At 68.4% G+C, this 15,323-nt stretch overlaps 1 protein-coding gene across 1 annotated transcript in view; it reads left to right on the top strand.

Annotated features, from left to right (window-relative positions):
- Positions 1–15,323, top strand: part of LOC119095525 (myosin heavy chain, non-muscle-like) — a gene marked incomplete in the record, with an annotated part of 72,904 nt that overhangs the window by 15,299 nt on the left and 42,282 nt on the right. Inside the window, 1 exon segment of the mRNA XM_037218373.1 lies at positions 8,245–8,401. Within this exon segment, the coding sequence (XP_037074268.1) occupies positions 8,245–8,401 (157 nt within the window).

The following is a 15,323-nucleotide window of genomic DNA, read 5'->3' as shown; positions in this document are numbered from 1 at the left end:
TGCGGAGACCAGCCGACAGCGCGCCTCTTGCTGGCCTACGATGCGGGAGTGGGGGGCAGCAGCGCTGACCAAGCCGCCGTTCCGTCAGACAGCGCCGGCGCGCCGCGACTGCGCGAGCTGTGCTCCACGGGGTCACCTTGTTTGTCGGGCTATTTTTTGCGAGTGTGTCGCCACAGCGCGGCAAAAAGCGCCCATCCGTCGGACGCTGGGATGGTCGCCGGCGCGGCTGTACTTCTTCGTCTGTCTTATCGGTGAGAGTCCGGTCGACAGCGGCGGCGCGCATGAGCCCGTGGCTCGGCCGCGACATCGCCTCGCCGCCGCGTCCAGCCGTGCCGCCGACCTCCTCCGGCCGGCGGCGGGCGGCGCGCGGCACCACCTCGCCACCGCGTCCCTCCACGGCGCCGACCTCCTCCGGCCGGTAGCGGACGGGGCGCGGGCAGCTCTTCGCGCTGCTGAAGCATACTGATGGCATCATGGGTGGTGCGATTGGTCGCGACGCTGGTGTGCAGCGCGCCGGTCACTGGTCAGGTCACTGGTCACTGGTCACCGGTCACCGGTCACCGGTCATCGGTCACCGGTCACCGGTCACCGGTCACCGGTCACTAATCACCGGTCACCGGTCACTGGTCACCGGTCAGAGAGCGTGAGCGAGCGAGGGGAGGGGCGGGCCGAGTGGTGCCTTTCTCCGCGGCCGGCCCGGCCCGGCCCGGTCCGAGGTAGCCAGCGCACGTGACGTGCATGGGGACGGCGGCGAGCGGGCGCCCGCGCCGGCCCTGGCCCCGGCCGTGCGTCGCCGTTCGAGCCGTCCCCAGCGGCGCTCGGCCGCGGCGTCGGCCCGGCAGCGGCCCGGCTGGACGCCACGCCTCCTCACCGTGCCGGTGAGCGCGGTGCCGACGGACAGACGCCCTCTCGGCCCGGGGCGTGTCGGGCGTCGGCCGCTGCAGAGCCTGTCACACGCGCTGGTGCCGGTGTACCGGAACTCTGCCCGGTGCGCGGCCGTGCGCCGGGTGGACGCGGCCTTGTGAAGCTCGGGTGCTCCCGGTCGGTTGGGCCGGTTCTGTGCGGCATGTCCACGCCACCGGCACAAAGTGCCCGCCGATGCAGGCTGGCGTTGGGAAGCCCCGGGGATGGACCTCAGTTTCGGAGATACCGCGGCGCACCCGACTTTCGCGGCCCGTGCGCTGCGTCACAGCTCATGTGGCTGCGCTTGTGCGTGCTTGCTTGTGACATCAAGCTACTACTATAACGTTCTCCGTGATCCAATGCTATCGGGGCGTATGCTGCATTAAATGGGTTCGTCTTCACATCAGTGCTATGGATTGATGCAGTGCCAGTCAGCGGTGATGCCCTCCGTTGTGAAGGGCGCGGGTAGCGCCGCAGTCATCGGCCCATCTGACGGCGCTGGAGCCGTGACGGAAGATGGTCAGCCGGCGCGACCGCGACAAACACCGCCCCGGTTACGTTGGGCGCTCGTTGTTGACTGCCAGTCGCTGCGCTGGTCACGGGCTGTCCCGCTGGGCGCCATAGTCGACCGCGGACGGCGCCGTGTGTCCCCGCTCGGCTGCCGGCCGTTCCCGGAGTCCGGAGGCCGCCGCCGACGGTGACTCACGCTCGGTGGTGAATCACCCCCGCCCCGCCCCCACCTCGCCTCCCAGGTGACTGCGATACGAGTGGGTCACACGGTGCCGCCGTGGTGGGGCCGTCTACCGCCGCACGGTGGCCGCCCGGTCAGTCCGCCCGGTCAATCCGCCTGGGCGGGCCGCCTGGTTGGTCCGCTTCCTCCGCGCTGACCGCGGTCCGCAACCTTCGTTTGACCGATGTGGCCTAAAGTGTCCGCTCAACCCCAGCTGCATTTTTTCCCGTGCGCTCCACCCAGTCGATGACGACCACGCCCGCCCAGCCCCGAGCCATGGAGGCGCCCCGTCCGCGGGGTCGGCGCGCGGCCCGGCGGCGGCGGCGGCGGCGGCGGCGGCCGGACGAAGCGCGCCGTCACGCGTGTTGACGCGGTCCGACGGCGCGGTTATCCGCTGAAGGTGCTAGAGCTGGGAGGTGAAGACGGCGGCCCGCAGAGCGTGCTGGTGGACGCACGTCTCCAGCGGTATCGCTGTTGTTTGTGGAAATGGCTGGTGCGCAGGGTGCGCTGCTCGCAGCTGTCGAGGCGAGGCGAAGAACGGCACGGCTCTCCGCAGCAGGTCGGCAGCTGACCCAGAGGCCCATTGTTTCCGTGACGTCACATGCCGTGTACATGGCGAGCGCCGCGACCGAATTTGGCGCGGGCGCCGCTCTGGTGTTGGTCGTAATCCGCGACGCGCTCAAAGTACACTCCCGACAGCGCCGGCCCTGGTCGCGCGGGCCGCCTTCTCGTCAGGGCCAGCGACTGGTGAGCAGATCACTAACGAGCTCACGCGCGTGATCACCTCCGCCTGTACTCCGCGCCTTCAGTCATCCCCCCCCCCCCGCTGGGTCAGGTCAGGCTGGGCCGGGCCGGCGGCGGCGCGGCCGGCGCGCTCGCCGCCTTATTTGGCGTCGGCGCCGCGCCACCAGTCAATGCTGATCACGGCGCGCGCCCGGAGAGAGCGCGCCCGGCGGAGCGTTACCCAATCGGCCCGCTGCATGATTGGTGCCGCGCACGGCCGGCGCCGGCCAGCAGGATCGGTGCCCTCGCCCTCGGCCCTCGCCGGGGTCAGCGGCTGGCGCGCCGCGGCGCGTCCCGCCTCGGCTCCGATCCGAACGGGCGGCGCCCGCTGGGTGTGGCGGCTCGCTCTGCACGGCTTGGGTGCTCGGGCGGCGGCGGTGATGCGGTGTTGGACGCGCGGTGCGCGCTGGCAGCTGTGGCGGCGCTACGCGGGCGGCGCGGAGGCTGCCCTGCCGGCGCTTCCGGCGGCTCCCCGCGCGCCCGCGCTGCTTCCGCCGTCTGCACCGCATTTGCCGTCATCGCTCAGCCATTTGTAGCGCGTCGCCGGCAGATTTGTCCCCGACGCTGTGATGGATGAAGTGAAATCGCCCGTTCGGAGGTGTTTATTCTGGAGTGAAGTCTTGGCATAGCTGTTGCGGTTAGCTGCCTCCCAAAGCGTCGGATGGGGACCCAGCTGTTCGCTAGTTTTTAGCACGCACCTGAGCGACTATGCCGATCGCTGCGGGAGGCAGAGCGGATGATGGGGCCCGCAACTTTTGGGGCTCAATCGTCACCGCCATCTCCAATAAGCTGCATGCAGTTCTTGTGTAACCAGACGAGGTCGTTTTCGTCGGGCTCCGATGGTATCAGCCGTCGTTGGGGCAACCTTCGCCACTGAAACAGCGCGGTGCACTCGAAGCGATTGCTTTCGCCGTTCGGTGCACTCAGCTGGGCCGATAGCTCGACAACTTTGATCATGTTCCGGTGCCCCTGAAGTGCCGGAGTCGGCTCACGCCATCACTTTATCAGCACGCCCCCAGACTATCGCGTCGTCGGCGGCAGCGGCTCTATCAATTGCCGTCACTCACATGTCTTGACATCGAGCAGCGACCGCCCGGCCGACGCCGCACCGGGTCTCCCAGTGCCCCGGGGCTGACCGGCTCCGCGAGCCCGCGCACCTGGGCCTCGCCTCGCGCGGCGCTGGCCACTCCGCCGGACCGCGGCACGCCTCTGGCTTCGGAAGTGGCGACACCCGCCGACGGCCCGCTTCCCGGAGCCGCGCGCGCCGGCCGGATGCGGGCGGGCCGCCGCCGACCTGAATACGGCGGGAGGTGCGCGGCGGCTGAGGCGGCGGCGCCCCGCGGCGTCCCGCTGGCCAGTGGGAGACCGCAGTTGTCTCTGGTCGTAAATGGGCATGTCCTTAGCATCTCATGCATCCGTAAAAGGGTTCGTTACACAGGGCCGAAGTTATTAATGGGCTTTATCTGTCGGCGCGGCGTGAGTGGCTCGCTGTCGAGTGTTTCCTTGATTGGTTTGCGGGAAATTGGGGCTGCCTCAAAGAAACCGTTGACTGAAGTGGATAACGACCAGCTGCTTGGCATGTACGCCATTGATGGACGGAAAAGTTGCTTGTGTGACCATGAGCCAAGGACGATTTCCATGTGGATAACGTTGCGACTGAGGATATCTCCCCAGTTAGACCCAGCATTAGCCCGGCATTACCCCGGCATTTTACACACCAACGCGTGCCGGTGCAGCCCCGCATGGCGGCGGGCCCGGCCTCCTCTCGTAGTGTGTCGCGGCGGCGCGTGACGAAAGAGCGGCGATGCGGCCGATAGTGCGGCGCGGCCTCCCGCCGGCGCCGCTCTGTGATTCGGCGGCCGCCCGCCGCCTCCCGCGGAATGCCACTCGGCCCCGGCCCGCCCGCCCGAGACGGCCGCCGCCGCGGTGACGGCGACGACCGGTGGCGTCCGTTTGGGACCGCCCGCCCTGGCCGGCGGTGGGTCTGATAGCCGTCACACGCTGGCGGCGGCGTTATCGGCGCGGCCCGTCGCCGGCGCAGCGGTGCTGTCGGCCGCCGGATGTCAGCCGCTGTCCGGCCGGGGGTCTGCGGCCGCCGCGGAGGACGGGCGGCGGGCGGCCCCCGGCCCGTCGGCAGCGCTGACCACTGGGCATAGACGGGCGCAGCCAGCTGGGCTCAGGCCGGCCCGTCGGCAGCGCTAACCACTGGGCATAAACGGGCACAGCCAGCTGGGCTCAGGCCGGCCCGTCGGCAGCGCGGACCGCTCGGCACAGACGGGCACAGCCAGCTGGGCTCAGGCCGGGCAGTCGGCAGTGCGGACCACTCGGCACAGACGGGCACAGCCAGCTGGGCTCAGGCCGGGCAGTCGGCAGTGCGGACCACTCGGCACAGACGGGCACAGCCAGCTGGGCTCAGGCCGGGCAGTCGGCAGTGCGGACCGCTCGGCACAGACGGGCACAGCCAGCTGGGCTCAGGCCGGGCAGTCGGCAGTGCGGACCACTCGGCACAGACGGCACAGCCAGCTGGGCTCAGGCCGGGCAGTCGGCAGTGCGGACCACTCGGCACAGACGGCACAGCCAGCTGGGCTCAGGCCGGGCAGTCGGCAGTGCGGACCACTCGGCACAGACGGGCACAGCCAGCTGGGCTCAGGCCGGCCCGTCGGCAGTGCGGACCACTCGGCACAGACGGGCACAGCCAGCTGGGCTCAGGCCGGCCCGTCGGCAGTGCGGACCACTCGGCACAGACGGGCACAGCCAGCTGGGCTCAGGCCGGCCCGTCGGCAGTGCGGACCACTCGGCACAGACGGGCACAGCCAGCTGGGCTCAGGCCGGGCAGTCGGCAGTGCGGACCACTCGGCACAGACGGGCACAGCCAGCTGGGCTCAGGCCGGGCAGTCGGCAGTGCGGACCACTCGGCACAGACGGCACAGCCAGCTGGACTCAGGCCGGGCAGTCGGCAGTGCGGACCACTCGGCACAGACGGCACAGCCAGCTGGGCTCAGGCCGGGCAGTCGGCAGTGCGGACCACTCGGCACAGACGGCACAGCCAGCTGGACTCAGGCCGGGCAGTCGGCAGTGCGGACCACTCGGCACAGACGGCACAGCCAGCTGGGCTCAGGCCGGGCAGTCGGCAGTGCGGACCACTCAGCACAGACGGGCACAGCCAGCTGGGCTCAGGGCGCGTCGGCCAACAGGTTGATTTGACGCCACCGCAGCGGCAGGCGTGGGCCACCATCCAGCACTGGGTTCACATGGCGGCGCGGTCCAGACAGCGGCACGGACGGTGCGTCGCCGGTGGCGACCGCCGGCCGACGCCGTCCGCCGACCGCGCCGTCGGCCGACCACGCCCCGCTCACCGCCACCATCGGCGTGTCATCGGCGCCCGTGTCAGCGCGCGGCCGTCCCCCGGCCGACGCCGTCTCGTCCGAGCGCGCCGTCGGCCGACCGCGCCCCGCTCACCGCCGTCACCGGCGTGTCATCGGCGCCCGTGTCAGCGCGCGGCCGTCCCCGGCCGACGGCGTCGAGCTCCGACGCCGCCGCCGGCGGGCCGGCCGGTGACTCGCGCCGCGTCCGAGAAGGGCCGTGACGTCAGGCGCGGCCGCCGCCGACGCGTGTCGTCAGCGGCGGCCGGCCCGAGCCGCCGGGCCGGCCTTGTGCCGGACCGCTGTGCCGGCCGCCGCCGCCGCCGCCGCTCGCCCTGGCCCAGTTTTCGGCTTCGTTAGTATGCGTTGCGCCCGGCCGGCAGGGAGCGCCACATGCAGGCCGCTGGTGACGGCGCGGAGACGGCGCGGTGCTGTACCGTACCTGGTGTGCCGTGCCGTACCGCGCACGACCAACCGAGGGGCGGCGCCGCTCCCGGCGCGCGGCGGGGCAGGAGGGGCGCCGTCTCTCGGAAGCGGGAGGGAGGACTCGTGTCGGGATGTGCCCCGGCAGCAGGACACGTGAGAGCTATGGTACCGCGGGCCTTTCGGGGGATCTTCGGGCAAGCAATTGCCTTTGGTCGTTTACTGTTGCTGTCGTGTTTGCGTATGGAGTGAAAGCCCCGGGTTATTGTGACCGCAAAGACGCCCAGTTCCTTTGTGACGTAACTGTAGAAAGGTCTCGCTTCAGTGCCACTTCAGCTCTGCCTATCTGATCCTATCCAAATGTGCCACTGAATGCGATACGCCGGAGATGGGCGGCGTCACTCCTAGAATTCGCTGAATTTGTCCCCGCGCGCCGCGACCGTACCGTCCGCCTGCCCAGCGCGGTACGCGGAACCGTATCTCGCCGGTGACATCACACGGGCACACACAGGACGTGGCTCCGTGTAAGGCCGCGCGCGCGGGGCCTGCGGTCGGCGGCTGCGGCCCGCGAGCGTCACCGTCACGCGACCCGGCGCCGCGCCGGGGGCCGGTCGGGCTCCGGCCGTAAACTGGCCGCTCCGGCCGGCGATGATTGATGGCCGGTGCCGGCCGGGACGGTGACAGTGCGGCCCGCCGCCGGGCCTTGTATGTGGCGCTGCGGCGCACGCGGCCCGCCACCGAAACTGGCCCGAAAAATGGTCACACCGGGCCGCTGCAGTTGCAGCGGCCCTTTTCGGGAGGCGCAACGCATGTGGCGGGTCTGTTAGGCCGTGGCGCCGGTTAGCGAAACTCTGGCATAACGCGCTTCCTGGCACTGGGTTTTCTTGGTGGCTGCATCTGTCTGTGGACTCTGTCGTTTTCGCTCGTCAGCTGGGGTCCACGCGTCCGGGTGCGACTTGCTTCCTTGCCATCGTGCTCACTGGATCAAGGGGCGGTCGATGACTATGCGGTCTTTACGTAATGAATGACTGTTAGCGATGACGAAGCGTGTAGGCAAACGTTGAACTCTACGTGGGAGGTTATACAAGACCCGTCATTGGCGGATAATTGTGACTTACGTGGGGCAAAGGTCGGAATTACATGCGGTGTAGGTAGCTGTTAGCTTCTCCTGCTCCGTGCTGGCGTGCTCTAAACGGCATCCACGCCACCGAAACACATCGGAGCCACGACCGTCAGTCATGCCCGCCCGTACCTGGCGGTCTTGCCCGAACCGCTTCCCTGACCTGACTGACCTGACTTGACTGCCGTTCTCCCGGCGCTGCCCCGGCGCCGCCCCTGGCCGGCGGCTCTGACCTGACTGCCGCTCTCCCGGCGCTGCCCCGGCGCCGCCCCTGGCCGGCGGCTCTGACCTGACGGCCGTTCTCCCGGCGCTGCCCCGGTGCCGCCCCTGGCCGGCGGCTCTGACCTGACTGCCGCTCTCCCGGCGCTGCCCCGGTGCCGCCCCTGGCCGGCGGCTCTGACCTGACTGCCGCTCTCCCGGCGCTGCCCCGGCGCCGCCACTGGCCGGCGGCTCTGACCTGACTGCCACTCTCCCGGCGCTGCCCCGGCGCCGCCCCTGGCCGGCGGCTCTGACCTGACGGCCGTTCTCCCGGCGCTGCCCCGGTGCCGCCCCTGGCCGGCGGCTCTGACCTGACTGCCGTTCTCCCGGCGCTGCCCCGGTGCCGCCCCTGGCGGGCGGCTCTGACCTGACTGCCGCTCTCCCGGCGCTGCCCCGGCGCCGCCCCTGGCCGGCGGCTCTGACCTGACTGCCACTCTCCCGGCGCTGCCCTGGCGCCGCCACTGGCCGGCGGCTCCCGATCGTCTTGGGCCTGACCGCCGTCCTGACCGCTGACCATGCCAGCGGCAGACTCTGGCTCGTCGCCTCTGACAAGTCCGCTGCGTTGTTAACTCTCGGCCGCTGTATTCCGGCCGGCTCGTCGCCGTGCTGTCACTGCCTCTCGTCCCGCTCAAGGTGTGTTACCGTGGTGGTCCTCTCGCCCGCAGACGTACTCGGGCCTCTTCTGCGTGGTGGTGAACCCGTACCGCCGGCTGCCCATCTACTCGGAGAAGGTGGTGGAGCTCTACAAGGGCAAGAAGCGCCACGAGGTGCCGCCGCACGTGTTCGCCGTCACCGACAATGCCTACAGGAGCATGCTGCAGGGTGAGTGTCACGCGGGCCAACTGGCTGGGCTCTGCGGGGTCGGGGCTGGCTGGCAGTCTGGGCTGGTAGGCTGCTAGGCACTTAAGTAGGCAGCGAGTCTTTGTGTATCAAACAGCACACGAACGCACGCCATCCCCTGTGACACGCGCGCTGAAAAGGCAACACGTCACTGCGAACCAAAACACGACGATGTGCCGTCCTCAAGGCTGCGTGTCGCTGCTTTCCGTCTGCGTTGTTGAGCAGTCCTCAAGGACGGACCTTGCCGTGCCCGTCTGCAGCGGCTGACCCTTGGCAGCCTCCGAACTTGACCCACTGAAGCGGGGCGCGTCTGGCCGACCGTGCGTCAGTTCCCCGCCCCGTGCCCGCACCGATCTGCCGGCCTCCCGTGCTCCCGCCGGCCCCCCGCCCTCGCTCCCGTTCAACACCGTATATAGCCGCGGAGTGCAGCGCCGCGCCGCGCGGCCGATCGGCGCCCCATCGGTCCGGACAAGCCGCGTCACGGGTCAATCGGCGCTTGCTCAACGGGCCGGCCGCTCCCCGACCGACATGCTGATCGGACGTGCCGACAGTACGTGCCGGCGGACGTGGCGTTGATGGCGGCGGTGCGGTGAGTCAGGGCCCGGCCGGCGGCGGCGGCGGCGGCGGCGGCGGCAGTCTTGGCGCTGAAGGCGCCGGCGTGCTCGCCGCCGTCACGACGGATTGGCTGGCGTTCCCGGCGTGGTCACAAAACAGGGCCGCCCGGGTCGGCCCGGTCGTGACGGTAAATCACTGGGACGGGCTTTGGCGGCGCCCGAGTGGCCCTCAGCCACTCGAACTGCGCTAGAAAAGCTCCGAGATGGCAAAAGAGGACGTAGAGGAGGGAGAGGGGCTCCCGACGGCGAAGAGGGAGGAGGGGTGCGAGGCACCGAGGAGACGAGACCCAGCACGGTGAGGCGTGGCGGGTGGCACGCCATCAGTGTGATGACCAGCTTCACTGGTGGGGCTGCTGTAGCGCGTGTTGGCCGCTGCGTTGCTGTAGCGCGCTGGTACTGGAGAGGAACTTGGGGCGCTGGAGAAGAGCCGGCAGCCAGGCGTGCGGATCCCATTCTAGGTCGGTCGGAGCGTGGACTGGCCGTCGATCGCGCCGCGCTCCGCGGCCGCTCGTCGCTCAGCCCAGCTGGCTATCTGCTGTCCGGGTGTGCCATGGTGCAGCTCACCTGCTGCCAGTCAGCGCCGGCTATCTCGGCCATCGCCGGCGTCGACGTCAGGGGTCGCGACACTTACGAGCGGAGCGGTGGCCGGCGGCGACAAACGGGCAGACGGCGTTGGTCCGGCGCTATCGGCGTGCGCGGCGACCGAGACGCTCGGCCTGCTGCAGCGGGCGCGGCGGGCTGGACGGTTCGGCGGTGCACCGGCCGCATGGGCACAGGGGCCCGCCCCGCCCTGCGTCTGGCGGGTGCGCTGCCCCGCCCCGCCCCGCCGGCCGGGCCCTCTGCAGCTGGCGGCGGCGGTGGCGCGGTGACTCAGAGCTCACCGGCCGCCGCCGCTGCCGCCACCGCCGCCGCCGGCCTGTCCAGCCGCCGCCGCCGCCGAGCTTGAATGAAACGGAAGGGTTGCAGCGGGCGGGGCGGGGCGGGGGACCGGTCTGTCGGCGCCGTGGCCTTGCCGGCGAGCTGACCAAATTTGGTGCGGCTCGCGGCTCGGCGGCGGGGGGTTAGCGAAATCCGGCGCAGACCGGGCGACGCGACCCCGCTGCAGGACGGTAGCGTGCGCGACCGACGGACGCGCAATCCGATTGCGCTGTGCCCGTTTCCGGTGTAAGGTGCGTCACCCGGCGCTGGCACTAGTTCCCGGTGGGATAAAACGTTAGTTATGCAATGATTGGCGTCGTTAGGGGTACCTTTTGTTAGGTGTGACGTTCCGCTCATTAATCATTCTGCTGCTCCGGTCAGGCTCCATTTTGCTGTTTTCTGCTCGCTTCCTGTGCCAAAGGCGGACGAAAGGGACACCTTTAGCCGTAGTTGTCCGATTTGATCTTTAATCCCCGGGTTTGGTTCGAACTAACGCCCGATCCTGCATACAGTCCGCCCACGTTGGCCGGCCCGATCGCCAGCACTGCCACAGGCTGACCATACCTGACAGTCGGCCGGCCCCGGGCCATGCCACGAACTAAGCCTGCCTCTTGTGGCTGGGGCGGGCGCGGCCAGGTGGGCTGCCCCGGCGCCGGCGCGGCGCACGGCCACACGTGCAGCGCGCGCCACCTCGCCAAGGTCGTCGCCCCCAGTCCCTGCTGCCGTCGCTGCACGAGTCTTTAGGCTGGCCAGTGACGTGTGGGACCCGTGCAGGTCAACACGGGCACGTGCCGCACCCAGGTCCCAGGTGGTCCCTGCGGGTGACAGAAATGACCGGGGTACATGTGGTAAACGCTGGAACTTGGAGCGCGTTGGTAGAGTGGGGTTTTGCAGATGGTCGGTGATCATATGTCATGGCATTGGCCCTGCCCGGCCGCTGGATGCACCAATGCCCGATTCCGTGGCTTGGAATCTTGCGATGCTGGCTGAGAACTATCTATACAAACTACCCCCCACAGATCAACACAGGTCATCGCGAACCGAAGTGACAGTGACCGAAGCAGCCGCTTGTGTCGATGGATAAGCGGATGACGTCGGGACGTTGCTCCCAACCGTATATGTCGTAAGCGTGGAGACGCTGCTGCCGAATCGACTTTACTAACTGAATCAGGCGTGTAGTGTAACGACGGGTGTAATTTACAACTTAATGTGGGGACTTCGGCCCCCCCCCCCTGTCGTTAGGAAAAGAGTGGGGCAAACATAGGGGAGAAAGCCGTTTTGGGCGTAATTGGGAGGTGGGGCTAGACGCTTTCACTTGCTTAGCCCCCCCCCCCAACTTATTTTGTGAGTGACCTTGAATACTTCTCGAACGCTTCAGTGATATGGTGAACTTCAGCGATGGAGACCGGACGTTTGCGGCGGTGTTTATTTGGGTTTTAGGGCGCCACGAAAGATCGCCGGATTCGTATCTATGGTGGCTGTAAGCAGCTGCAGTGTAATCAGTGTAACACACCCCAACAGCTGCCCTGTAAGCCGTTGGGGTGTGTCCGCTTCCTGTGCGATACGAGTAGCCGTTGCATGCGGAGGGCGTGCTCGTCTATAGCGCATCCTGCACGACCACCTGTGCCCGTGTACCCAGGGTTGTCCCCGTTTATGGTGTGGCGACGGACGTGGACACGTACCCCAGCATCGTTCATCCGGTGCATGCGCAGTGTGTGGGCAGACGTACCTCTTTATGGGGTGTAATCCAAGCATCCGGTGTGCCGGCGGCCGGCCGTGCCTCGGCTGGGTCATCGGGGCTCCGCTGCTCCGTACCCTGACACTTCGCGCCGCCCCGGCCTGGGAAGCCACCCGCGCCGCCAGCCGTGGGAACTCGGCGGTCTCGAGCTGTCTGTACGGCCGCCATAGCCGGCTGGATTACACATAGCTGAGGCTGCTGGCGGCCGGCGAGCGCACACCAGTAATTATGCCGCACGGTAACGTCCGTGATTTATTACGGGAGTACGCGGCACTCCGGCTCCGGCGCTGGAGATGCTCAAGGCGGGAGCCGACCCCAGTTGTGGCTGGCATCACGTTTAGGCTGTTCACTTTGGCTGGAGTGTACGCGCATTTTCGGGCCACGACGCGTTAGTTGCAACATGCGTGCATTTATGTTTATTGTTGCAGCGTATTACGGGGGATTGCTTCATTACCGCAGATGGCACCCCGTGATATCGCCGCAGACGCTCGCTGGGGGAGAAGGCATTCTTCTGATTCCTTTTGCCTCTCCGATGACCATTTCGTCGTCGGGCGGTCATTTCGATTACTGTTCCCGCACCCATCTTCGCCGGCCACGCTGCCCGCTGGGTGCACCCGTCAGCTGGCGCGCCGGCCGGCTGCGGGCGCGCGCTTTTTCAAAACTTGGCGCCAACCGGCAGTGAGTCACGGCTCCGGCGTAACGTCGCCGCCATTTGTTTAATGACTCGCAGATCCTGGTTTATTTTCTGCCGCACCTCTGATCAGCGTGCCCCCATCACGACGAATCGTCGACAGGGAGCCTATGAGCGTCGACGCCATGGGGCCGGGGAGGGGGTGTGTCTTTGGAGAGGCCTGGTGGCCCCCGATCGCCGCCGGCTCCGGTGGGCGCGGCAGGCGGCCGGGCTGCGACGGCGGACGCTCCGCACCCGACGGTAAAATGTGGCTGGTGCGGCGGAGTACGGCCGAGTGCGGCCCCGGCGGCGGAGTACGGCCGAGTGCGGCCCCGGCGGCGGAGTACGGCCGAGTGCGGCCCCGGCGGCGGAGTGCGGCCGAGTGCGGCCCCGGCGGCGGAGTACGGCCGAGTGCGGCCCCGGCGGCGGAGTTCGCTCTCTCGACGACACCGTGCCGCTGGGGAGGCCCCACCAACGCTGCCGCCGCTGCGACGGCTGCGCACCCGGCGTGTGCTCCGCAGCTGGGACGGGCGATGGGCGGGGGAGCGCCGCTGCAGAGCTGAGTCATGGGCTGGGCCTGCTGCACGGACCAGGTGCGGCCCGGCGGGTTGCGGCCACAGCCGCAGTCGCCGGGACAGTGGCGGCATGGGCATGAGCAGGCGGCTTTAAGCTGGATATGTGACATTCCTCTGAATCGGAAACAATCAGCGTCGTTCGGACAATCAGGAAACGGTGTTATTTGTTGCCATGCAGCGTGGGAAGTGCCGTTTTCATGTTGGTGTCGGGGCCGGGGAGCGCCGGGACGGGATGAGCCGGGATGTGTTCAGCCAGTGTCAGGCGTGGTGGTGACCGCCTACAGCGCCGCCGGCCGGCCGGACAGTGAAAGGAGCGGCCGACGACAGCGGACGGCGCCGCACCAGCTGTCGGAGCGACACGGCGCCGGCGGCGGCGGCGCCGCTCCCGCGGGAGCCGCGCCGCCCTCGTGACGCGGTCGTGACTCACGGGTCGGCGGCGGCGGCAGCGGGGGGGGGGGGGGCGGGAAGGAGGGGGAGGGCTGAGGTGGGGGCTCGGGTGCGCTGCAGTATCGCTGTGTAAGGAACTGTGGTTGTGTTTGGCCCTCCGTTACGAGGAAGTGGTTGTATGCCGTTTTTCACGACGAACCATTATTGAAAGTCCCGAATTTTTAACCGATTAAGTCTGAACTTCGTTTTGTACGACATCTCGCCGGACGTCGCAGCGCATGCCTTATTCGTGTTGGCTGTCCTTCCCGGGACCTCTTCCTCATGCATGCGTACACCTAACGCATGTCTTATGCCGTGACCTCTGGGCTCCCGGGTCCGGTCCGGGTCCGGGTCCGGCGGCGGCACGCTCTCTGCTCGCGCAGTCTCCTGTTTGCCGCGGTGTTATCCCTCGTCCCGACGGTGAGCGTCTGCCTCCGACAGTCGCGCTCCCGGATGTGGGCGGCGCCGCTCAGCCTGGGCGTCGGCCGGCGCTGTACACCGCTGAGCCGGCGCCGGCGCCGGGGCCCCGGACGAGTGGTCCGCTCACAGATGGTGGCGCCGGACGGAACGACTCCAGACGGCAGCGGGCTTTTCCCATTTGTTCCGCGGTCATCTCGGCTATGTCAGCCAAAATGGAGATTTAGATTGGGGCCGGCGGGCAACGGCCGTGCCCAGACGGTGGTGGGCCCAGATTGGGGTCGGCGGGCTACGGCCGTGCCCAGACGGCAGCGGTTGACCCGTCCGTGGGCCCAGATTGGGGTCGGCGGGCTACGGCCGTGCCTAGACGGCAGCGGTTGACCCGTCCGTGGGCCCAGATTGGGGCCGGCGGGCTACGGCCGTGCCTAGACGGCAACGGTTGACCTGTCGGTGGGCTCAGATTGGGGCCGGCGGGCTACGGCCGCGCCGAGGCGGCAGCGGTTGACCCGTCCGTGTGCTCCGACTGCGAGCTGACGGGCTCGGGGAGGTGGCACCGCGTGTACCCCGTCGTGTTCGGTTATATGGCACTTCTGGGTCATATCGCGCGCACGGACTGCGACAGAGCGGGGAACAGGGACGCGCCAAAGGCCGGAGGCGAGTAGCCGTCCGGGTACCCATGCTGACGTATTCATCCGACTGTGACATTTCTTCATCGGTTCAGGTTTAGGCCGTGAACGAGACCTTGGCTTCGTGCGCTTCCCGCCGGAGTTGACATTTGCGGCAACACGGAACAAGGTCCGGACGTCTGGAATGTTGACTTATGCAGTGGTGTGGCCACAACGAAGCAACACCGCGTCAACACCGCGCCTACGCCGTATTGACATTGGGGCCCTTCTGGGTAACCGAGCCGACCCTTCCCACCCGGCTGCATGGCAAGACTGTTGAGCTGTGTACCCGACGTGCCACAGCGCGTCCCGGCCGCCTCTGGGCGTGCGGAGCGGGGCGGGGCTGTCGGCCGGGGCGGCTGCGGCGGTCGGTCTGGCGCCGTCCGTCCAGAGCTGGCCGCCGCCCAGGCGCGGTATTGATTCGGTGACCGCCGGCCTTCCGCCGGATGTCATCGAAACGGGGCTGGCCTGACGTGTCGCCGGCGCCAGACACCGGACACCAGACGCCGGACACCAGACGCGAGACATCAGCCATCAGCTCCAACGCCAGCGCTAACGTCAAAATCAGTACCATACCAGCGCCAGCCCCAGCTCCAGCGCCGACTCAAGTTCTTCAGTTCCCGAAGCGAGGCCGCGCGAGTGGTGCACTGACTGACCCGCCCTCGAGGTCTGAAGATCCCGAACCGAGTGTCGCAAGATTTAAAGGTCGCCGGTTCGAGCCTGGGCTGCCGCGTCTTTCACAATCTCAACACGACAGCTGCAGAGGGGCGCTGCGCTAGTGACTAGCGGTCGCGCGCGTTGACACAACTTGTGTTAATGGTGTCCGCCGCGCCCGCCCCTTTGCCCCTGCCCCGTCACGGCGCGCCCAACTCCATGCCCCC

The sequence above is a fragment of the Pollicipes pollicipes genome, unplaced genomic scaffold, assembly GCF_011947565.3.
Source record: "Pollicipes pollicipes isolate AB1234 unplaced genomic scaffold, Ppol_2.1 Scaffold_4219;HRSCAF=4965_pilon_pilon_pilon, whole genome shotgun sequence".
Classification (NCBI taxonomy): Eukaryota; Metazoa; Arthropoda; class Thecostraca; order Pollicipedomorpha; family Pollicipedidae; genus Pollicipes; species Pollicipes pollicipes.
The sequence above is the reverse complement of the archived record's forward strand: the minus strand, read 5'-3'. Positions and strand labels throughout refer to the sequence as shown.